The sequence below is a fragment of the Photinus pyralis genome, unplaced genomic scaffold, assembly GCF_008802855.1.
Source record: "Photinus pyralis isolate 1611_PpyrPB1 unplaced genomic scaffold, Ppyr1.3 Ppyr1.4_LG7, whole genome shotgun sequence".
In the NCBI taxonomy this organism is placed as follows: domain Eukaryota; kingdom Metazoa; phylum Arthropoda; class Insecta; order Coleoptera; family Lampyridae; genus Photinus; species Photinus pyralis.
In genome coordinates, this window is record NW_022170738.1 from 35,598,563 (window position 1) to 35,623,040 (window position 24,478).

General features: G+C 36.9%; 1 protein-coding gene across 1 annotated transcript; it reads right to left on the minus strand.

The window, feature by feature from the left end:
- Positions 1–1,183: 1,183 nt before the first annotated feature.
- LOC116176779 lies at positions 1,184–18,723 on the minus strand (the record flags this gene model as incomplete). Its single annotated transcript, XM_031495538.1, is given in 9 exon segments — positions 1,184–3,196; positions 3,250–3,484; positions 3,530–3,653; positions 17,053–17,208; positions 17,253–18,056; positions 18,106–18,338; positions 18,385–18,516; positions 18,563–18,623; positions 18,670–18,723. Coding segments are annotated over 9 exon segments (3,074 nt in total), but the record flags the coding sequence as incomplete, so codon positions are not given.
- Between the last annotated feature and the right edge of the window lie 5,755 nt (positions 18,724–24,478).

Consider the following 24,478-nt stretch of genomic DNA (forward strand, 5'->3'; position numbering starts at 1 on the left):
TAACAAACATTTACAATTTTTAAATTAAAAGTACAAATACAACTCACAATTTCTGTATACAAATTTGATTTAAATAAGCGGATAAATAGACCGAGGCGCTATATTAAGAGAAAATTGCAGTTGCTTTTAAATAAAGATTCTAATTAGACCAGTTTCATAAGATTGAATTGGGATGAACGGAATCAATCGGCTCTTAATAGCCATGTAGTTCTAATGTAGTAATTCTTGATTTTCATAGAAGTAGTGGGATGGAGGAATAATTAACGGGGGACACCAAAAACTGACTCTAGCCTGGCCGCAAAATCACGTCGATCCGGTGCCGAATTTAAGCAAAACTCGCTCCCTGTAGCGAATTTATGGGTAAATTAAGTAAATACAGGGTGGCCCACTGAAAACAGTCAATGCCAATTTTGCCCATTTAACGACAGTTTTGCCAGAAACGCTCGAACACGTCAATTTTAGTGTTGAGGGGGACACCTAAATTAAGTAATACTGCTACATAACTTTAAACCTGAGAAGGGGGTGAATTGCACCACAAAAATTTTAAATGTTAGATAGGTCGAAAGGAATGTTCATTAGGTTTTCAGAACTGTTTTTATTTTTCAAATTCGATCAGTAGTTCCAGAGAAAACTCGATTTAAATGGATTTGCAGAGCCGTTTGAAGATGAAATAATTGAGAGCTTGTGTCAGAAAAGAACAAACATATGCATATTCCTACGTTGGTAAAATAAGGGTAATCAGTATTAATTGGAACCTCTATATTTGGATGAAACTAATCTCTACGTTAGTTTAAACTGTAAATTGGGATAAGAACGGTGGTAATTGCCTAAATCGGATATTAACTGCGGTAACGCTTAATGAGCTGTTAATTAGACAATGGCAAACAATAAAGAGGGTAAAAGGAGAAAGAAAAGAAACAAAATGAATGCTCATACGTATACGTAAATACATTATACTATTCTAATAATTTGCTTTAAATTCAGTACATGATTCTTTATGGATAATTTAATTGAATAACATCTCCTTATACATTTAAGTTAATTTGACAAAATATATTTAGCTCATAGATAGTATTAATTAACGTAGATACTTCTTATATTATACCTTTTGTTCCAATTATTCTAAAACAAAATGGGATAAAATTACTAATGCATCCAATGGAATTTAATTAATAAACCTCAATATATTTTTATACATATACTTCATCATAATTCAAACTCCAAAAATATGTCCTCCAACAAGTTCAGTCTGCGCTCAAAAAATTTATTATCATTCTGTTGTGCGAATCCATACATCGCAATGTAATGCATTGACGATTTTGAGAGGCTGGATATCAAAATCGCAAATGCAGAAAACATGTTTTTCAATACATAATTATATAATTGATCAACGTATATAATAAATAATTGCCTATCATCTGGCAGCTCTCAATATATCATTAATCATATTAACGAAGGAAATTACCTAATCTATTAAAACTTTTTAAAGATTCAACGCATCTAATATTAAATAGGGGAGGAATATACCTTTAGGATCATTTCCATAAATACATTTATACACAAAATATATCGTACTACATTTTAACATTCAGTGTAAACATAATTTTGATAAGTTGTTACTTGATATAACATCTTACAGTAGGTACTTGCAAAGCTTAAAAAAACGTAGAATTTTCATAGCAAAAAACAGAGACAGATATGTGGAAAGGTGTCATCTTTTTTTTGCAAACATATACCTTACCTTCAATAAATTAATCGGTAGTGACTAGAACGTACTCAAATATATAAATCTGGTCAGGTCAACTCAAACGTACAACCAATTCATGTTCAAGGAGAATGGTACTACTACAGTACGTGAAACAGGGCTGGAAATGTTTCACGTTATGTAGTTATACAATAAAATCTAACTATCAAAAATAAGTTACTGTTTTTCCTTTTCTTTATCCGGTTGGCTACCCGGTGCCGGTTGAGGAGGTAGGGCTTTTAAAATGGCGTGCACTTCTTCAGCAACAGCGGTCAGTACAAACTCGAACTGTTGCTTAGTGGCCACCATCCTTGGTCGCTGATCTCGTAAATGTTCCAACGTGGCCGCAATATCGATTTCCTTTGCTCCCTTCGCCATTCTACTCAAAACCATGTCTATCAAACAATACGTTCCGGTTCGACCGGCTCCGTCGCTGCAGTGTACAACAATCGGACACGATCTCCCACGATATGATTTATTGACCTTTCGTCTGAATTCGAGTAGCGCCTTTGTCGAAGAAGGTATCCCGGTTTCCGGCCAGGAAAGGAAATGGAATTGTGTTACGGTTCTCGTCTCTCCGGTCTTAGTGTTTTTCAAATAGAACGATCTAACCAAGTAGTCGTCGCACCATATGTGTTCGCTCACCAAATGCACTTCGTAGACGTGATACATTTCCGAACCCTCCTCGGGCCAGTACCGGTGGCACATCGCGTTCCCAGCTTCGGTAAGACGCGTCAGCATGACTATTACGACGGCTCCTTGCTCCCAAATTAACTGCCAGAAGTCGGGGGAAGTGTGCGGTAGGGGTCCTTGCGTTGCTATGTAGGCCGGATTTCGGGGGTCATGGTCTGTTATACTCGATGCATTGATATAGTCAAAACCGGACGCATTCGTCAAGTCGTTCAAGACAACCCTGGCGTGGTCATACGGCAGAATCTCAGGGTAACGGTTCTTCTCCACGTTTTCCGGTTTCAAAGCGACGGTGCTCGAGCACGGCTCGGCTTCGTAGGCGCAGAGCGCTACCCATTCTTGTTCTAAACGATCCTTATTGCGCAGGTGGTCCTCCATGTAACTCAAAACCATATGTCCGGTTGATATATCCATGTTATGCAAGGCGGGCTCCTCGGACCACGATGATGTACTAGATCGACTGGATGGGCTTTGTTCCGATTCGCGTGATAGTGATGTTATTCTTCCGTGAACGGTCTCTGCTTGTGGTTGGGTCTTGGTCGCCATTCTTGCTCTGCACAAATCTTGATAGTCTTTGCTAGCTTCCGTATCTGGACGAGTTAATCCGTGTAACTTCTCACGGGAAATAATATGTCGACGGATTACTATTAGAATACATGCCGTTATAACAAAAGTCAAGCAAAGTCCGGCTAGTAGCAACGCGATAACGTAGAATTCAACGGGCTCATCGACTTTGGATGTGAAAACTGCCTGCTCTTTGATCTACAATACCAATCACGTTAGCTAAACTATCCCGTTCCACAACGCGGACTTACCTTATCTCCAACTCCAGCCGCCATAATAGTCATACCGGTAGCTTTGTTGATCTTGTCCCGAAGCTCTCCAATTCTTTGTGCCACCTCGGTCGCGTTCAAACTCTGGGCGTTTTTATTAACTTTAAAGGTAACCGCGTTCGGTTCAACTCTTCCGTGAGTGATCGCCTTCGGTTCCAAATTTAGTAAGTTGGAGATATTACCAATTACCTCCTCTCCCTGCTGCCAAGTGCTTAGGCTGTAAAAAGCGGTGAATTATCTCGAATTGCGCGCCGACTTTTACCTGTCCTTAAATATCACGTAAACGAAATTAGTATCAACGTCGTAGATATCATGAAGCGGATTAGGATGCGCACCTCGTGGTTCTTTTTTCATCATGGAGGGCATTACGGTATCATAATCGACGGCTGAAAGTGTAAGAGACCAAGAATGTAAACAAAAAATATTTTAAGGTATAATTAATACAATATGCAAATCATTTTTTGCGGTGGGCTCGTATCTATGTAAATTTGTATAAATTAAATATTTGCGTTCATAATTCAGTGGCAAATTTAAAAGTAAATGTACTCTGATGCTAAACACTAAATGCTGTATATAAAATTCTCTTGCGGAGATTTTGGTGGCAGATGCTCGCAGCCTGGTCTACTGGTAATTCACTTTCGTGTCTACGTACTTATGGACGGAAAAGATGTAATTAGAAACTCGGTTTATACATAAATTTTGGCAGAGGGGACCCAAAAATAACATGAAATGATAAAAACGAAAGGAAAACTGCAACCGCATAAAACAAAGTACCTACTGGAATCTAATCAAACTGGGGCGGGATGTAATTCAAATTTGTCAACACATGTGGGACGTTTGTCAGTTCTCGTAAGAAAGAACTTAATATACCAACCGAAACGAACCTTGCCTAGGGAAATTCTTATCCAAGACGAAATCTATAGAGATCGATGCTACCGCAAGATAGTACAAGGCAGGTGATAAATACGTTGCCCATAAATAGGTGCGTTTTGTAATCGGGGCTTTGATTAAATTTTTGCGTGCGAACTAGACAAGTCTAAAGTACTGTAGCGAATATTCTAGAAATCCCGATAGACATCGAGGCGACAAAGAACGAAGGCGGACGTCCTTTTTCCTAGAAATATGACTTGTTTGTTGGAGAACATTCTGGAGTGCCCTTGAGCACTCAATAAATTGTAAGTGATAAATAATAATTATTGTTATAAATTAATCCATTAATAATAAATGAAGTACTGCTCACGTGACAGATGAGGAAGATGAAAAGTTAGAAAAAAGAGAAAAAGTCATGTATCAACTTTGTCCAAAACGACGAGGACTGCGATTTGGCAGTGGTGAAAACGGAGACCGAAAAAGAAATTGTCCCGAGAGTACAGTGATCAATAGCCAGAGAAAAGTAGAACGGCTCAAAGGTAAGTAGCGAGCAAAAAAGTACAAGTCGCATCATTGAATAATGAAGATGCGCGAGGTACGGTACTTATGGATGATGGTTGGGCACTGCAGGAACTACGGACGACTCAAGAAGCAGACCGTGATTAAGGTTTAGTAATAAACTGGGAAATGGAAGAGAAAAGGCCAACATGGGAAAAGGTCCAGTTTTAAACGCTTATTGGGTACAGTGGGACTTGTTACAATTAGAAGATGGTCTTCTAAAGAATATGATGATGGCACGACTACAACTGTGCAGGTAGTGACACCGAAGAGAAGGAAATCTAGTACCACGACAGATTCACGATGGCATATCGAGAGGGCATCTAGGAGTGACGAAAGCCCTGGGGAATATGCGGAAACCGTTGTACTGAGAGAATTTCAAACAAGATGTGACGAAATAGTGCAGAAAATACTTTCTGCCACAAGCAAGGGCCTAGTAGGAAAAAAGAAAGTACCAATGAGACAATACAATGTGGGTAGTCCATTTGAAAGAATATCGCAGGACCCTTCCCAGAGACAGATTCTGGAAACAAATACATCTTGATGGCCATGGATTATTTCAGCAAATGGACAGAAGCATATGCTCTACCAAATCAAGAAGAAGCAACTGTGGCAGACGTTCTAGTAAAAGAACTTTTTAGCAGATTTGGAACCCCTAGAAATACCCTCTGAGAAGGTGCTATTCCAAAGCCTGCCACAACTATTTGGCATTACCCAGACCAGAACCACTGCACAGTCAGGCGGAATGGTAAGAAGTTAAGAACGCATGAAGAGGGCAATGGAGAAGTAGTGATGTCAAAAGTTGTGTCCGGCCATCATCGTGATTGGGATTAATATCTGCACCAGCCGAGTACGCTTTGGCTCACTGCGTAGCCAAGGGGGTTAAGATATCCTGTATCGAGGTGAGTAAAGTGTATATGTAATCCCAGAGGAACCCCGAAACCGATTCGTAAGGCGGTGGATTGCTTTTTCTTCAAGAATGGAAGATGCAAGAGGAGGTTTTCGTGCAAGTTCGCGCTCTAGAACAAGAGTTGCCTCGCACTGTGTCTCCGCTACAACCGTCATCCGTGTTGCGAGACGCAACAGTTTTAAGAGGGGTGACGGTGTAGCTCATATTTCAGAAATCCCGATAGACATCGAGGCGCTATGAAAGGTTAGTCATCGGTGATAAAAAAGGAAGGTGCATGTGACGTAATCTTTCCTAGAAATATGACGTGTTTGTTGATTTTTTGAAGCATCCTCGTCGAGTTCTCACCCGTCATTTTTGAGAAATAACGCTAAAACAAATTATCATGTAATAAAGCACAATTTTAGGGACCGCTATGGACAATTTTATATACGTTTCAAATAGAAGAAATGTTTGCTTAGAAGCTAGACATTTTAATCATAGTGCGAAGAAGAAAAATTTTGATAAATGAATGAGAGAACTGCACCTCAAGAGATTGAAAATTGAAATTTTCTTCGCTCTACCCTTGTGTATATGATCGTAAAAAGGACTTCCTCTATTTAAAAAAGTCCCTCAAACATGTGTAACGTGCAAGGTCCATATTAAGTAATAGGTCAAAGCGAATGCCATAGGTTCATTTAATGGTTTAGCGGAAGAGAAGTTATGAATTTCATTCCTGGTCCAAATGTTAAAGTGTAAAACCCCATCTCGTAGTTTATATGTGAAGTAATTTCGGTGCGATTCTCAAACCTACGTCAGATTTATATTTTGTTCAACAATGGGTTTATACACAATCAGCTCACTTTACGCAGGGATAAATTAAGCACACGACCTCATGCAGAGTGCATTTCCTGTTAACGAAGATATCAGAATAGAGATATTATTACCGGGAAGTCGCCATGAGATTATCATTTACCGCCGCTCTACCCAAGAGCCAAATGTCTATCTATGTATACCCAATCGGCAGAAAGGAACTTAAAAAACCTGTTTTATTTACAAGTGCTTTCATTGGTAGACAACATTAACATTCATTTACGGTGTGATTTACTTGATGTGTAAAAATTTTGTAAGAATGGAATAACACTCTTTAAATTTCAGCTACGATGGACCAGTGTAGCCGATTAGTTCGCCGTTTATTATACTATTTGTAGGTGGGTCCTACAGCCAGGTAAGTGGCGAATTTGCTTTTGAAAATTGAGCTATCTCATTAGATGTGATACAGATACGAGGATTGCAACTCAGGGTGTGGCTGAAATGGCATTTATAATCAACAATCCATTTGACATGAAAGGAAATAGTATATTAAGATACAAGTGTATAATCAAGTCTTTAAAGCACGCGCAACGAGTTTAATGGCACGACGCGAAGCGGAGTGCCTTTAACGTTGCAAGTGCTTTAAAGACCAATTATACACTTGTATCTTATAGTATTTTTTATTATACCTGCAGTATAATTTAAAAATAGGCAATACAATGAAATCATATTCACGTTATAATCGAATACATGTCTAATTAAGTGGGCTGGGTATTCGTAATTTCACGATTGCCATGGAAATGTCACTTGACGTTTGCTTATAAAAATCATGGTCTTTGTGAATAAAACGATTTCCGTAGAAAAAGATAATACACCGTCCATTAAATCGCTTGTTGTAAAATCTAAACAAACGTTGGTAGGTGTAAAATCCAAATCCAGTAAAGCCTATTATAAAGAATATGAAAAGTTGTTTCCATGGCTGAATAGGAAGTTACTTACGAATAAAGTCTTAAATGCATCGATAATGCTGGCATATATGAAGGAAATGTCAAAGGTATTTAAATCTTCTATCTGTTGGTGCATTCATTCAAAACTTTAAACAATGCTGCGATTAAAAAGTGGAACAGATTTGGAAGCATACCCTAAATTACGCGCGTTTGTGAAAGCTTCAACCAAAGGATAAGTACAAGCCAATGAAATGTTCTGCATTTACAGAAAGCGGCCTAAGAGGATTTTTTATTTCACCCAGATGACAGTTTCAAAAGTCATACTTGAAGTATCATTACTTAGCAACTTTAAAGCACGTGTGTTTTAAAGGCCTTTTTTCGCAACGATTTGAGTGTTTAAAACGGAGATTGTGATTCAGGTATAATAAAAATTATAATAAAAGCGGTGTGTGCAATTACGGCATGGAAATTCAAACATAACAAAAATACAATAATATTTTTTCGCTGGAACCAATGAAATTTTGATATGGTTATCAATTTCGTCCTTCATAAAAATCTGCGGATAGGTAACTAGCAGGATTATCACAACCCACAATACAATTAATTATTGTTTACTTTACAATATACTTTCACACGCGATGTAATTATTATTATATTCAAACACGCACTATACAAACATTAGGAATACGACAACTTTTCTATTCCCTATTTTAGTTTAGTAAAGTTAAAATCGATGTCTCACTAACAGCAATTTTCTCTTTAACTTTTTACCTAATTAGAATTACCTAGAAAAGTAAGGTAACATGTTTGTAGTTTATCAAATAACGTTGACCAAATACAGTGGTCAAATATTGCAAGATCAGCATGTCGATACTATCGCAGGAATCTACGAACTTTATGAACTTAATTGACTTGATTAAATAGCGTTTTTCGTTAGTAACTATGTACCAAGTCCTGATAGGACCTTGCGTTGAAGAGTGCACGGACGGACGGCCGGACACACTATCAAAGGTCAAGATGGACCTATAGGAAAGTTCTTGTTTACACGGCGCAGTGGTTCCTTTGGTACATGAACAGGAGAGAAGAGAGGGAATTAGAAACACACAGTGGCCGATATTAAATGTTGAGGCGCATAAACGGCATCAATTAAAAAAAATTAATGAAATTTATTCGTACAAACACAATGGTGTCTAATGGATTAAACCAAAATCCTTAAATCCTTAAACGGTTTTGAGAATTTATTATGGAGATTTTTCCACCATCGCGCAAATCGCATCAATTTAATCGTTCCACAAACGTTCTGCCTAACGGATCGCATTTACATGTAATTTTCCCAAAATGTAAGCTGTACAAATAGCGATAAAAAAGAAAAGGGTGTACGTAAACAAAGCAAACCCGCGCGTACGCTTCTACGGTGGGCGGAATATTTAAGTGATATTAGAGAGGCTAAGTTGACATTAACCCTTAACAACGAACTAATCCAAGGATGAAAATCGACGCCGCCTACGGAAGCAATTTTCCCGTCCCTATAAAGCGGTTATTCCATAATTTCAAATATCAACCGATTGTCCCTTCAGCTATTACAATCGCAATCAATAAGGGTTTAGAAAGATCCCCTCTCTAGAATGCGGAGATTTCCTTTCCTCAAAGTCGTCGATTTTTATGGGTATCGTATGCCTTTAACTTTATTTTTAGCCTAATATGCAAATAATCTATTTCGTGTACACTTTTCAATCGAAGTGTACAATTATATATTATTTTGAAAGCTGATATTTGTATTGAGAATAATAATGGAAGGGGTGTCTGTTTCCATGGATATATGCAAAGTCATCTCAGATTTAAATAGGGTTGCCGCTCCGAGGGTTGCTGGCTAGAATATCTATCTTACAGAAAAAGCTCTGAAAGCAATTTCCTAAAAAATATTCTATCAAGCTAAAGTACAAAAGAAAGTTTTCATTGTAGGCCGTTATCCATAGTTTACACGTGTTGCACGAATTCAATAAGGAAATGTAACGAGCAACTACCAATTTGGATATTAGTCGCACAACGAAACCGGTCATTACCAGGAAGCACTCAGTAAAATCAAAACGATCGACAAAAACACAAATATAAGGAAAAAAGAATGGAAGGTAAGGTCAAAGCATGAGAAGAATTTAATCAAGAAATGAAAATAGTGTTTAGCTAGAACAACTGGAAAAAACTTTCCTTTTTTGGTTTTTACTTTTAGAGGTTTTTAACTGTTGTTAGATTAGTTTAACGAAGCGAAAGTTTAGTCACTGCGAATTTGCTGAAAATTTTGTTGGTAAACAACGCTCGGAAAATGTCTCCTAGAAGTATACATATTTTGCATACCTACACCACCGATATTAATTTATAATGTTTATATTGTTATTTATGCAAATACAAAACGGAATAATAAATTTTACACATTCCACGTTTTGATTGTGTGAAATTTATTTTAATAAATGCTCAAACTTTCCTCTTGTGATTTGTCTACATTCATGTGGTTTTGCTGAATATTGTCAGGTGGAGTCTTATACATATACATACATTACCGTTTTGATTTTTCCCAATGAAAGAAATTAAGATACCGTCGATTGAGCAAATTTGCTTCGTCTACGAACATGTCCAAAATAGTATATTAAGATACAAGTGTATAATCAAGTCTTTAAAGCACGCGCAACGAGTTTAATGGCACGACGCGAAGCGGAGTACCTTTGACGTTGCAAGTGGCTTAAGGACCAATTATAGTATTTTTTATTATACCTGCAGTATAATTTAAAAATAGGAAATACAATGAAATCATATTGACGTTATACCCGAGTACATGCCTAATTAAGTGGGCGTTCTTAATTTCACGATTGCCATGGAAATATCACTTGACGTTTGCTTATAAAAATCATCGTCTTTGTGAATAAAATGATTTCCGTTGAAAAAGATAATACACCGTCCATTAAATCGCTTGTTGTAAAATCTAAACAAACGTTGGTAGGTGTAAAATCCAAATCCAGTAAAGCCTATTATAAAGAATATGAAAAGTAGTTTCCATCGATGAATAGGAAGTTACTTACGAATAAAGTCTTAAATGCATCGATAATGCTGACATATATGAAGGAAATGTCAAAGGTATTTAAATCTTGTATCTTTTGGTGCATTCATTCAAAACTTCAAACAATGCTGCGATTAAACAGTGGAACAGATTTGGAAGTATACCCTAAATAACGCGCGTTTGTGAAAGCTTCAACCAAAGGATATGTATAAGCCAACGAAATGTTCTGTATTTACAGAAAGCGACCTAAGAGGATTTTTTATAATAATGTTTGAAATGTTTATTCATGATTAATTCCCAATGTTAGAGGTCCAACCAAGTTTAGGATAAACTTATCGGTTGGTTCCTTATAGTAAGGTAAGTATACATTTTTTTACATTATTGAATGTTACACAAAAATATTGATCAATAGATATTTGTCTCACGCATTAACATTTCGTGTGATCAAAGCAAAGAATAGGTTATATTTGATTTCAGGTCCCCTGTATGAGCCATTTTCTAACTTCTTTTTTGAAGGTTCCAATTTGTTGAACGTTGAGGATATCTCTAGGTAAGGAATTATACAGTGTTGGTATGGTAAATTCTAATGTTCTTTTTCCATATTTGTTGTAGCAATAGGGCACTGCGTACATGGTTCTTCGGGTTCCATACGAATGCGGTAAGGGTATTTTGAATTCGTTGACATCAAAGTGCTTCAGTAAATTAAGGTACTTGTAAAATCCGGTTGATGTTAACGTATTTGTATATTGCAGCAAATCTTGTGTTTGCAGGTGATTATTTCCAGGAATCAGCTTAAGCAGTCGTAATTGGAGCGAGTTGAGTTTTTTTACGTAGGATAGATCTGCACATCCCCATACGCATATTGCGTATCTGAGAAGTGACTCAATTAGTGCTTTGTAAACTATTTCCATGGTTTTTTTTATTGGCAAATCTGCTCAATAAATAAAAGCTTCCTGATATTTTCTTTATCTTTGAGTGTAGATATTGTATATGCTTATCGTATGTAAGTGATGAGTCGATTATTAGTCCCAAATATTTAATATCGTTCACGATTTCTATGGTACTGCAACAACATACCTTGCTGTGACCGAAATTGCAATGATAATAATAATAATAATAATAATAATAATAATAAGTGCCATTTATTAGACTTCTAAAATAACATAAAGCAATATAAACGGTAAAAAAAATAGTATATTGAAAGACAAGTGTTACAATGCGACCTATTGTAATACGACTATCTTGTGGCACGAGTGGCGACGCTAAGCGTAGCCACGAGTGTCCGCAAGATAGGAGTATTACAATAAAGCATTGTAACACGCGTTTTTCATACTATTTTTTCTATTTCGGTGCTTTAATTTAATAAAAAAAATCATTATCAGAAACTATTGGGAACATTAGAACTAACATGTTTTATGTTGGGAACACTTTTTATGCCGTTAAGTTTTAGGTTGGCAGCGTAGTAAGACTGACATTTTGAAGTTCAAACATGGAAGTACCCAACGAAGTCCCTACTTGTACTAACTAGTAACTGCCAACTTAAGAGATGAGTTACCAAAAAAAACGACTATAATCACTGTCTTTGTACAACTGTTTTCCGCCGAAAACAGTTGTACAAAATCATCATTGTGACACCGAAATAGAAAAACTATATTGTAGCCAGAAGCCTAAGAGGGCGAAGTTCAGATGTTCTACCACTTAACCCTTAATAACTAGTAGTAATACATTACATGGAGGTGGAATAAAAAATTAAATTAACAAAGGCAGAAGCTATTGATGACGATAAGAAGAAAACTAAAATACAAGGAAAAGGAAGGAAATTGAGAAAAAAATGGACGAAAGAAAGACAATGATATTACTGCTGATTATACTGCCTAAGCAACAAAATACCTTGAAAATGGTTTTTAAATGTAGTGCTATTCATATTTTTTTTTAATTCATTTGAGAGGTCGTTGTATACTTTGGCAATATTATAAGCATAACATCTTTCATACCTGCGTGTTTTGTGAAATGGTGGTGTCAATAATTTATAGAACCGCGGATTTGAACTAAATTTTAGAAGATCGTATAAATACGCTGGCATTTGATTTATAACAATTTTGTGAAATATGCAAGCTGAATGTAACAATCTCCTATTAGCCATATTTAACCAACCGAGCTCTTGTAGTTTGTAAGTAATGCGTTCATGCTTTTTGATTCCAAAGATCAAACGAAGACAAGAGTTTTGCATTTTTTGGATTCTATATTCGTCTCTAATAGTTAAGCAGGGGCCATAAATCACATCACAGTAATTAAAGTTTGACAGCACAAGTGCCTCACATAGCAATACTTTTAAATGTCTACTTAAACAGTGGCGATGGGAAAAAATCATTTTTATTTCATACTATCTAGTAATCGCCGCTTTCCCAGACTGATTTGAGTCTGGTAAATCGTATTTTACCAGACTGAAAATTTTTACCAGACTGGAAATTTTGCCTAGCAACCGCAACTGACATCCATCTAAACGTATGCATTGATATTTGTCAAACTACTGTCAGATCAAACAAATCAAGTCATCACTTTTGCTTTTATTTTAATGTGTACATACAACATTCTACTCAAAATGGTATTTTAATAGAAATAGAGTAGTATGAAATAAAATGTTGTACATTATTTGTATGTCAAATCAGTTTACGTTACTCGTTTCGAAATTCCTGCCTCAGCTACGCTTCGGCAGTAAACATCTCACTCGTTAACGTAAACCTTGATTTACCATACTCATATGTAAATAACTATTAGATTAACATAGGCTTTCTTACATGACTCCGAAACATGTTTACTAAACCGCGTATCACTGTCAATATGTAATCCTAAATTTTTCACGCAGTCGTTGATGGGTAACACCATATCTTTTACTTTTATTGTCAACCATCCCTTTCTTGCGTCCTTTTCTTTGGCTGGTCCAAATAACATAGCAGAACATTTGGCAGGATTGATTGCTAATCCGTGCAAATCGGATAATTCGGAAAGCCTTGCTATATCAGCGTTTATATTATTAATTGCATGTTCTATATCAGACGCAAGGTAGGGATATAACAATTGGGTGTCATCTGCGTATTGGTAAAACGCCACGTGTTTAAGTGAGTAATGGAATTTACACGTATATATCGAGAATAATATCGGGCCCAATACGGATCCTTGAGGCACACCTGCTGCAAGTACTTCACGCTGTGACGTTCGTTGCTAAAGAACAACTTGCTGCCTCCTGTTCGTGATATAACTCTTCAAGAGGACGCAAGCGTCGTCACCAAATCCAATATGATGTAGGATGTCAATAAGCGTTCTGTGATTAATTGTATCGAAGGCCTTGGAATAGTCCAGTAAAATCAGAGCTGATAACTTTCCTTGATCAGTAAAGGTTCACCCAGATAACAGTTTCAAAAGTCATACTTGAAGTATCTTTACTTAGTAACTTTAAAGCACGTGTGTTTTAAAGGCCTTTTTTCGCACGCATTTGAGTGTTGAAAACAGAGATTGTGATTCAAGTATAATAAAAAACTATTTTATTTGGCTTTTTGCTCATATTTTTGTTAAGTAACATGGCAATTGGACGAAATACGAGATATTGAATATATTGATGACGAGAAACTCAAATATTAACTGAGGGGGAAAGCTCTAGATTGAAAATTTGAGGCAGTTTCATATTATGTTTCCCTAGTGCGACAGATGTGTCTGTGCAATAACTTTAATCTTCACTTTGTGAGTGCCCTGTTCCAACACTCCGTTCTGAACATATCCGCATTTGAATCTTGAACCAACAGATGCGTTTTGTCATGATCCTCACTTTTCCTTTGGTAGTATCCACTTCCAGCATTCCGTTGTCGTGATAATCGCATTTGAACCCAATTGACAAGTGCGCATGCTCCATAATTTCTATTTAACTTTCGGAGAAGTGTTGTAACTGCTATTATTAGCAGGAAATGATATTGTAATGAATATTCCAGAAATCCCGATAGACATCGGCGATAAACACTGAACGCAGATATGACGCAATCGTTCAGGGAAAAATGGCGTGTTTATTGTAGAACATTCCGAAGCGTTCTAAGAACATTCTAGAACAATTGTCGTTTACTATAAAGCAAACTGTAGCGTATTTCAGTCAGTTCCATCATCTATGCGTTTTTGTTATGTTATAAATTGTAAGGGATAAATAATAATTACTGTTATAAATTAATCCATTTTAAGACTGCTATTAATTTATTGTTGTAGTAAACTTATTCGACATTCTTTTTTTCTATTTGCTCACCATACGGCTTTAAAATGGTCTCACTTTGATGAAGAGTGCGTATTGTAATTTTAAAGTGGGGATAGCTTCGATTAAACTTCCCCATACCTAATTAAATAGACGTGTTTCAATAAAATTTTCCAATAGTAGGGGGTGAATTGACACAAAATTATGAGTTTTTTAAGTAAACTCGAAAAATAACAGATCCCGTTTCTGCGAATTTAGCGACCAAATCTTGAACATAGACATGGCGTAATTTTTTGAAGAGGGGGGCTGGGGGTTAAGGGGGTGGGTGGTTGTCACTCATAACGTCATTCTGGTTCCTCCTCGATACTCCCGAAACGGATTTTCGTGATTTTCAATATCTTCTTGAGTTTGGAAAGTATGGCCGACTGCAAGTTTTAAAATTGACACCCCGTATAAGTATGGGTGGCACAGGCGATCAAAATAAGCACTTTATCTAAATAAATCGAGCGTCCAACGTGTTTCGTTAGGGAGACACCCTCAAAAAAGTCGTGAAATTTGAGTTTCTTCTTAAATTTTTTTTCAGCAACCGCAAGAGTTACAAAGACGTCTTTGAATAGGTTTTGGGGTATGCCATTGGACCTTCGGGTCAGAAAGTATCCCCCGCGTCAGTCGTCTAAATTCGCATATAGGGAGTTCAAAATGTCCAAATAACAAAAAATTATCAAAGTCCTCGTGTGCGAACGAAAACACAGCGCATTTTTGTGTGGCAGATCAGCATTCTATTAGCCAGTTTTGACTCCACCATCAGTAACATTTTGTCAAGGGCTACTATATTCCCTTTGTCTCTTAGCTCGAGCTGCTATTGGCGACACGAGAAAGAGAGACCCCTTTAAGAAACTTTTGGGCGTCAAAATTCGACTACTCCTCGAAGACGCGCGCCTTGCTAAAGGTGGTTAATTTCGCCCCTAGGAACAAATAAAGTTCCGTCGCGCAGGAGTTGTGCGCCTTTACAAGATCTTTACGACGGAATGACTTTGAAAACAATCGGACCAAAACTATAGAAGAAGATAGGAAAAATCACCACGTTAGCATAACACGCTCGGGGATGGCGCTCAGATGTCGTTGACTCCACATCATGTAGCTAGAGGTACAATATAATAATATATATTAATATATAATATAATACAATAGTATGCTACATGGAGTTCCATTACAATAAATAATCAATTCCAGGTATCACAATATCGATTTAAATCTTTACATTTACAGGTAGGTCTGCAAACATACTGCAGCATAAGAAGACGATGAAGATGATGAGAAGAATTTCACCAGAAATAATAAACCACGAACAAGTTTATTTTTTACAATTATTGTGACTACCGTTAAAATATACTACCCAGAAGGTGAGCAGCTCAAACAAGAATTTTCCGAAAAAACTTAATTGCGACCGATACTGTCTTTTTTTCCGTGGATCGCTAACGAACGGATAAAAAAACCTTCCAAAAGAACCCCCCGAAATTACTTTGGCATTAATGAATCCCTACAAAATGACGAATTATTCACGCAAACGGACATACTTAATCGTTAATTCGTTGCTTAAAATTCCGTCCTACCGACCAAATAATGGTAAATTAAATCATTCCCACATACTTTTCAAATATACTAATTTGCAAATCTCACTCTGCTGCCGCGTGCGCATTTGTAACTAAATCGGCCCTCTAAATCCCGACAACCTGTAAACTTTCTATGATATGCAATGCCCGCCAAACTGCTTTACTCTTAGAAGTTCCACAATTTCTAACTTCACAACGAAATTTCGAAAAAAATTTAAATGCAAATTTGGAGCTACCGTTACGGTGTTTTTGCAAGTTTTGATTTTTCATCGAAATTACAATCGGCAGTTCCTTTTGAAATGAAAGTCTGCTTAGACTATTATTTAAAAACATTTTAATACACAAAACAAATACAACAATTAGGTATAATTTTGTAGTGGTCTATTTATTATGCAGGACAAACAAATTTTTGTTTCTGCAGGCGCGTCGAATCATAGGCGCGGTTGTAATTAAAAGAGGAAATCTACAAAATAAATAACTAATTTATAAAGATTAGATTATTTTCCTCTAAAAATATATCAGAAAATAGATTACTCTCAAAACCTAATTTGATCACAGGAGCACAATTAAATTATTCTAAGCCTCCCAATATCGCTTCGTCACAATGACGCTTACATCACCGCATGATCCCTCGCCCTTAGAGTATAAATTTAGCTAGGGTAAAATGACACGACAGAATTGGATACATTTATTACAGTACAAGGTGGTGTCCCTTGTCAAGTCAGAATACGAGCTTATAATGGGGTAAACATTTGCATTTTGAAAATAGTAAGAGGTGAGGTCGCAATAATATTTGCATATTGAACACAATTGCTTACCTAACTGATTCTTTCCATCGTTAAGCTGCAAATCGAAGAGTGGGCCTGGTTTCTTAACATCGAGTCGCTCGGGTCTCTTAAACCCACTATTGTAACGCTCGAGTAACTCGTCTAGGTCATTATTGAAGGATTCTTCCTCGTCAACCCTTGTGTTTCCTGAAATTAATATAAATATCGATCAATGCAAAACTTCCGCTTACCCTGAATTTGTGAGTCAGGGACGTACACGACGCCTCCTTCTGTGTAGATACCGGATTGTCCATTGTTATTGTTATTATTATCACTGGTTTTAGTAGCCAAACCGCTGGACGGTTGGTGATTGTTAGTAAATTGGGTAACGTCGACGTCATTGCCATACTTGTCGTGCAATTGTTTCAACTCGCGAAATATTTCCGGTTCCGTCGACTCTCCACTTCCATCATCTTGCCTTTCCACGCCGTTATCCTCGTTCTCCTCATAATAGACTCTCGACTCGGGCAAGTCATCTCCAAGTCCTTGAATATCTCTAGACTCCCATCCAGATCTGAAACCTTCCGGAGTATTGTAGAGCATTGAAAATCTCTCGGGCTCGACTGGCTCGTCATTCTCCATCCTTTGCCTGAGCAGTGCGAGGACGTCAGTGTCGTAATTACTCTCCTCCTTGTCGAACCCTTCCAAAATCGCCTGTAAGATCGGTACATTTTCCGGTTGCAGCAATTTTCGTACGTCATCCGAGTTGAGGTTAAATTTGCTTAAAAAATTTATAGTGGGGTAAAATTCTTTGAAATCGTCAACGCTTAAATCCGTCGTCGAAGTGTAAGGAATGTCGTTTGTAAGGAACTCGTTCTCGTTACCATCAGATAGGTAATCCTGAGAGTCTCTCGTTTCCTCCCCCAGTCTAAAACCTAGCGGGCTATTATAATACTCGTTAAAGTACGTAGGGGATACGGAACGGCGCCTCATTTGCGGAATCCATTCGCGCTTCTTTATTTCATAGCCCGCGTAAGGATCGGGCATATCAAATACTGGAATGTTTAATCGTGTGGTCGAGTTTCCTCTGTTTCACCTACTTACCGTCGACTGCATTCGGAGGCAAAATTATGTCACGCGCCGCGGCTCGTTCGTCGGGAATTGGAGGGTAGTAGACTTCATCTGCATATTGGGCGTGAGGGTTCTCGGCGCTCGGTGTAAATTTCACAATTGCAACTTTATCAGGGTCGATAGTGTCTTCACCTTCTAACGCTTTAAGCGCACCTTCCAAGTCTTGATCAACTAAATGTGAACATGTAATCGGGTCGAACGCAATGCTAGAACTTAACGTTAGTGGTTGGGGGGACAAACGACGACACCTACTCATTTTTAGCGGCGAACAGCATGCCTTGCAGTGTACACTGAGTATATGCATGACTCCAACGGTAACCCAAAGCGAACAGTCTCCTCAGTTCACGACTTAAAGCGTGCAACACCTCCCTTTCCAGATCAAACCTGCAACACCTCCAATTAGAAAACTTATGCGCAATGGAGTACATACCGATACAAGTCTTCCTCCTCCACACTTCCCGTTGTAGGCAAACATCGCCCAAAGGCGTAATCTGAGCAAGTCGACTTAATACATAATATAACTGTTAGATTACTCACCATCAAAGCACCATTCGATTTCCTCCAAGCAAAGTCGCTGGCTGAAGAGACACCCTAGGGACAAAAACAGTATAAAAGTTTTGTGCGTAGGGAGTGCTCGAAGCGGCGGCGAGAGAAAATCACAAACACCGAAACCGCAGGGGATCATATTTAATGAAACTGGGGGTGTCTATCTCAGCGAGATCGTATTTAAACATCTTTATTCCATAAAATGTTTCACCTAGATATATTTATATCCTTATTGACGATTGTGCTTTATTCTCTCTAACTTAATTTGTGCGTTGGGACATCTGGCTCCAGGGATCGATTTTGCTTTCAAAAGTCATGTTTATATTTTCGAAGAAGGTCTTAGCTGACAATGCAAGATCAATATTTATTGGATAATATGAGACCAATTTAAATAAAAAGTAACTCAAAGCAATATTAAATGGAGATTCTCATGGAGAGAATGAGAAAGGATGACAATAATACGAAAACGCATATCATGATGAAAAGAGTAAAAAAATGCATGAAACCTATATTTCAGTAGTAATCCCTTTTTCCAAATAAGTACTGGTTTTCATCAATTATACTTTCCTGTAATTATAATAATTAACTTAACCTTAATATTCATGAGATTAATAAGAAATTCACTGCTCATCTGTAAATAGAACTTTAACTTCATTTTGGTGAGAAATTCTTATTTATTCAGGAAATAAACTGTAATTTTTCGTTTACACTGAATGTAACGATGTAACGAATTATAATTAATTTTTAGTTATTTAAATTTAAAGCTCTCAAATAATTATTTTTCGTCTCTTAGAAAAAAAGCACGATCATATTCAGATTTAAACTTTTGCTTTTAAATTAAAAACAAGATATTTCCATGAAACGTATGTATCAGAAACAGGTCTGTTCATTAAAATCTGATCTGTTCCATAGAAACAGCTCTGTTCAGTAGAAGTAGGTCCCAGCTTCGTTTAACCTGTTTCTGATACAGACCCGTTTCTGCTCAGCCAACCTGTTTCTGATAAACAGGCCTGTTTCCGTTGACAAACATTTTCGCGCTCATCCTACGTAGCGACCGCGTACCCCTAACACGTCTCCCGAACCTCAGCTCGGTAACATAAATTAAAACAACCAAGGACAAAATAATTAATCGCGCTTTGGTATTTCTTTTCCGTTACAATGAACTAGTAGAAAGAAGAATAGGTACGCATTGTTACTTAACGTCGTTAGTGAACAAAAGGAGATTGAACTTTGTTTGTGAAATTCATAACCATAAAAAGTTTATCGCTTTTTCTTTGTAAAATTTTTGTGTGTAAAATTTGCCCCGAGTGAGTCCTTCGGTGTGAATAATCACAAAAGCTAATCGTTTAAATACACTGCGTCCAAAGAACATTTGCTTTACAGGAAATTTCATCGAGAAACGTTTCCCGACAAGAAAGTTCCAATTAACAACTCCACCAGTTAATTGTCCGCATCATTGTCATTATAAGGAGAACGTTCCGAACTTATTTTTGTACCAGCAGAGTTATCTACAATGACATTCTGTTTACGAGGTACAGAGAATAAAGTTCTAATAAAATTTATTAAGGCTAGAATCTGTGGCTTCATTGATGTTTTGTATTGCATGTATTTTCTCACTGATGAACTCATTACAATTGGAACTGATAGAGTGAGTAAGTTGAGCTTTTCATTTAAAGTTGGTTCAGATATCAACAAAAAGAGTCTCCAATCTAGTGGATCCATTATGATTATTTTTAGGGGAAGTGAATATAAAAAATTGTGCCGCATATTGTTATTAAATTCGATATTATTTTAAGGGTAAGTCACAAAGGCCGTGGCCACGAACTTGATCTAGTTATCCTGAATTTTTTTAGCGAAAACTAGAAATAAGAAATTCTGTAAAGGGACATGTAAAGTGGAACCATTCCACCATTTGTTTTTTATCATTATATCCAAAACATTAGACAGAGCAGTTGTTTGCTTAGTGAAAATTAAAAGTTTCTATCGTCCGAGCAGCAACCGAATATCTCTCTTGTTATTTATCGAAATCCAGGTTAAGTGAAGTTTCCTGAAACTGTCAGCGAGCGTTTTCATGTCTTTGACAATTGCGCCTGAATATAGCAAACCGTTCACGACGTATTATTTAGATTCTTTTAAAAAACTGTAGTAATTTAAGATTTTTTAATTATCAACCGTCTGCGTGCGGAGTATTATGTCCTCACAAGCTTGGTAAGCTTCTCGTGCTTTCAGGGAATTTGTTCTAATTGTGATGTGTTTCGGAATAAATGTTTGTCAATGTTAATCAAATAATTTGTGTTTATTCGAATCCTCTGTGCGACCCAGATAGAGTTTTCATGTCAAAATTTTACCGAAAATTTATTTCAGGCGTTGATCAAAATGTGAGTAATAAATTCTTTGCAATTCTCTAATCGAGGCAACCGAGTCTCTCTATTTGAGAAATTTTAAGTCGCTATTAAGATTTTTCTTCAAATCAGATGCCGCATGTGTATCAGAATTTTCCTAAAGTTTTTACATATGGGTTAAGTAAATCATAAAAGTGTATGGTAGTTGTATACTTGTTGCTTTTGTCGCTTTTATAAATTGTTTATTTATATTTACAATTGTAAAACTTAAAATTGCGTGTTAAAACGTAAGGACATCGGTCGTTTGCGATAAGGAGTTTTATCAGGTGAAATTTAATTAACGCACGTGTTTTATCATGAAACCTTTCTAAAAGGTTTGTCTAGGTTTGTCTTTCCTTAAAAGATAAAAATGTCTACAGTCCGAGCACCCACCGAAAATTTCTTCTCATTTATGAAGATTCAGTTTAATAAAAAAAAAGTGAAGTTCGGAAGCTGTCAGCGTTTGTGTTAAGTGCGTCTTATATCGCAAATTTTGTACGAACAGATTATTTGGATTATTCAGAAAAAAACTGTAAGTAATTTCAAAATTTCTTGCTTTATTTATCGACCACTTGCGTACGGCGTACTATGCCCAAACAATCTTTTCTTTCCTACAGGGATTTTGTTTCAGTGCGTGCGACCCAGATAGAGTTTTCATGTCAGATTTATCACAGTTTTAAAGATGAGACAACTTTATTTTTTCAATAGAAATTATGGTTTCCACTACGAAAAACTCAAAAAGAATAGCTAAACGAAAGAAATATAAAAAAATTGTTTTTGTGCGATATGTAACCATCCAAAAATAAAGAGAGACTTATAAAACTGAAATTCTTTCCCCATTCAATCGTTTAGCTCCTGAGATCTCCGTTTTATTATCATCTTAATAATGAATTTACACTGTCGATTTAAGCAATAAGGTGTATAAAGAAAATTCGATCCACGTACAGGCTATTCCATAAAATTTCCTCTAGCTACGTGCCCCTACTCACTACTGCAATAAGGGAAAGATTTCTGAAATGGTTCAGAAGCACACTCTAATTATTATCCGCAAGCTAATTAAATATAAATCCATTGTCATTTTAAGTACAGCTGATTTTCACGTTGTAACACAGGGGTGAGAGATCTGGCGATCCTTTTCTTTATGTCTTAAATGATTTAATTGGCTTATAAGAATTTATGCGCCGTTTACCATCCAAGCCAAATACACATAAAGTGGAAATTCAAAATATTGGCGTTAGACGGGTAACCGTAACCCATTTCAAATACAAATATTGCTAATGCATCTGACTAATCAATTTTTATAATTTAAAATTGTCGAAGTACTTCGGTTGATCATGGCAAAGTCGGTAAAACTGTTGAATCCTGGTGGCGTTGATTATCGAAGTTTAAATTAAATCCACCGTTAATTAAAGACGGGGGAAACGCGAGACTGCTCTACACAAAATAAAATCTTAACTTATAGATTTTGTTCTCAAGAACGGAAGACCTATCCGTGTCTATAGTTTTTTATGCATGTGAAGGTAAAAGCAAAGGTAAAGATGTTTTAACATTATTCATACTTTTGATATACATTTTGAAGTAAAAAGCGATTTCCTTCGATTCTAAAAATCTGAAATAGCTTGGTCTGTTCAACACGGTCACGTGGTAGCTGCGTAAATTACATTATCTTGGAGGCAGAAAGGAAGGCCGGTCGTAATGGAGCGAACAAGTTTTTATCCCGACGATCTACCCTTAGTACGAAGCAAATATACTATCTCGTTAAAGGTACTTTAAAGTTTTCCCTTATAAATTACGAAAGCGCGAATCCTCACAAATGTAATTAATAAAGCTAAATTCTGTTGCGTTGATTACGAAACGAAAGCTTTATTTGAAACGGAGAGGAAAAACGTTGAAAAGCACCCAGGGATCTAATTAATTCATTTTCAACGTAGCTGGAATATTGTTCTTTGTTAGTTTAGCATAGTTCGTGGACTAAACCGCCAAAATTGCTTTCAAATGGGAATATTAAGGTCCTTGGGTTAACTGTTTTTGATAGCAACTTTGAAGGGCACTTGTAGGTAAATGTTTACCTTACAAAATTGTCGACTTACTCCCACAAATCTGTTGTGGGAAATCTCATTATTGAATACGTACTGTTTTCAGCTGTTCTATCAACTTCCGCCACTGCGATTATCAGATTATCGACAAAATTTCCGATTTCGCAAAGCAAATATGAAAACGTATGTAACCGCGTCGTCAAATGAAAATCAAAATAATAGGGTCACGAAACATTCATATTTGTCTACCTTCATTACTTCCAGTGGCAACGAAATGAATTTCCACAACACCCATTTGTCATGAACACGTCTAGTCAGCTTTTTTGGTCACAGTCTGAAACGCAGAAGGTTTCTTTTATTTATCCTGACACGTGAGCGAAAGGAAATTCTAGCTTCAACGCTGCAATAGACCGAAAAGGGCAGCATCATTTAACAAAGTGGATTTTATTGTCTTTATTTTGTGGGCCTCCGCAAATTATCAAACAACATGAAAACGACAACCACCCACTCACATCTGAAAGAAACAAGCATCGGGTAATGAAAAGAACGAGCGTTCTAATGGCACTGTGTACATTCCGCTCACGTCGTTCTTCACAATTGACCGTATTTCAGAAGCTTTTGGCCAAATTAATCGGAAAAACTACAAAGTCAATCCATTATTTAAGGATTCCATTCTTAAATTTCTATCTCAGCCAACGAACATTAAAGAGTCTGGTTTAGACATTTGTGGTCGGGACAAATTTGGATCTGTAAATTCTCAAAATTGTCGGTATAGGAATTTTTATATCGCTTCATCAGAAAAAAGAACGGAACTTATCTGCGAGAAAATGAAGCGCGTTAAGATAATAACGAGTGTTCAAGCAGATAAGAGTCGAAACGCTAGCGAGTTCCTGGTTCTCAAAACCGTGGTAACGGAGCATGAGGGGCGGGTTTCTGCTATACCTTCACATGTATAAAAAATTCCTGTGACTAGCACAGATACTACATGTATAAAAAATTCCTGTGACTAGCACAGATACTACCCTCACACCTGCGCATGCGCTTTCTGCCCAAAGCTTTTCAGTTGTTTTTTTTTTGTCTAGGAATATGTGTACCAAATTTGGTTCCAATCGGTTCAGCCGTTTAGCCGGAAACGAGAGTACAGACAGACAGGCAGGCAGACATCATCGACATTTTGTTTGATTCGGATATCTGGTACTTCAATAGTTAGTGCAGCGGAGAGCCGGCGCTAACTCGCTTATTTGAGGTAGTTTTTTTTTCGGAGTAGAAAGAATTGGGACCCACACCATTTTGTTCAGAAATGTTTGAACCTTCAGAATCTCGCTTTACGACATTTTCCCGTGGTCCTGACAAAAGTTATAGGCCGCTAAAGTTGAAATTTAC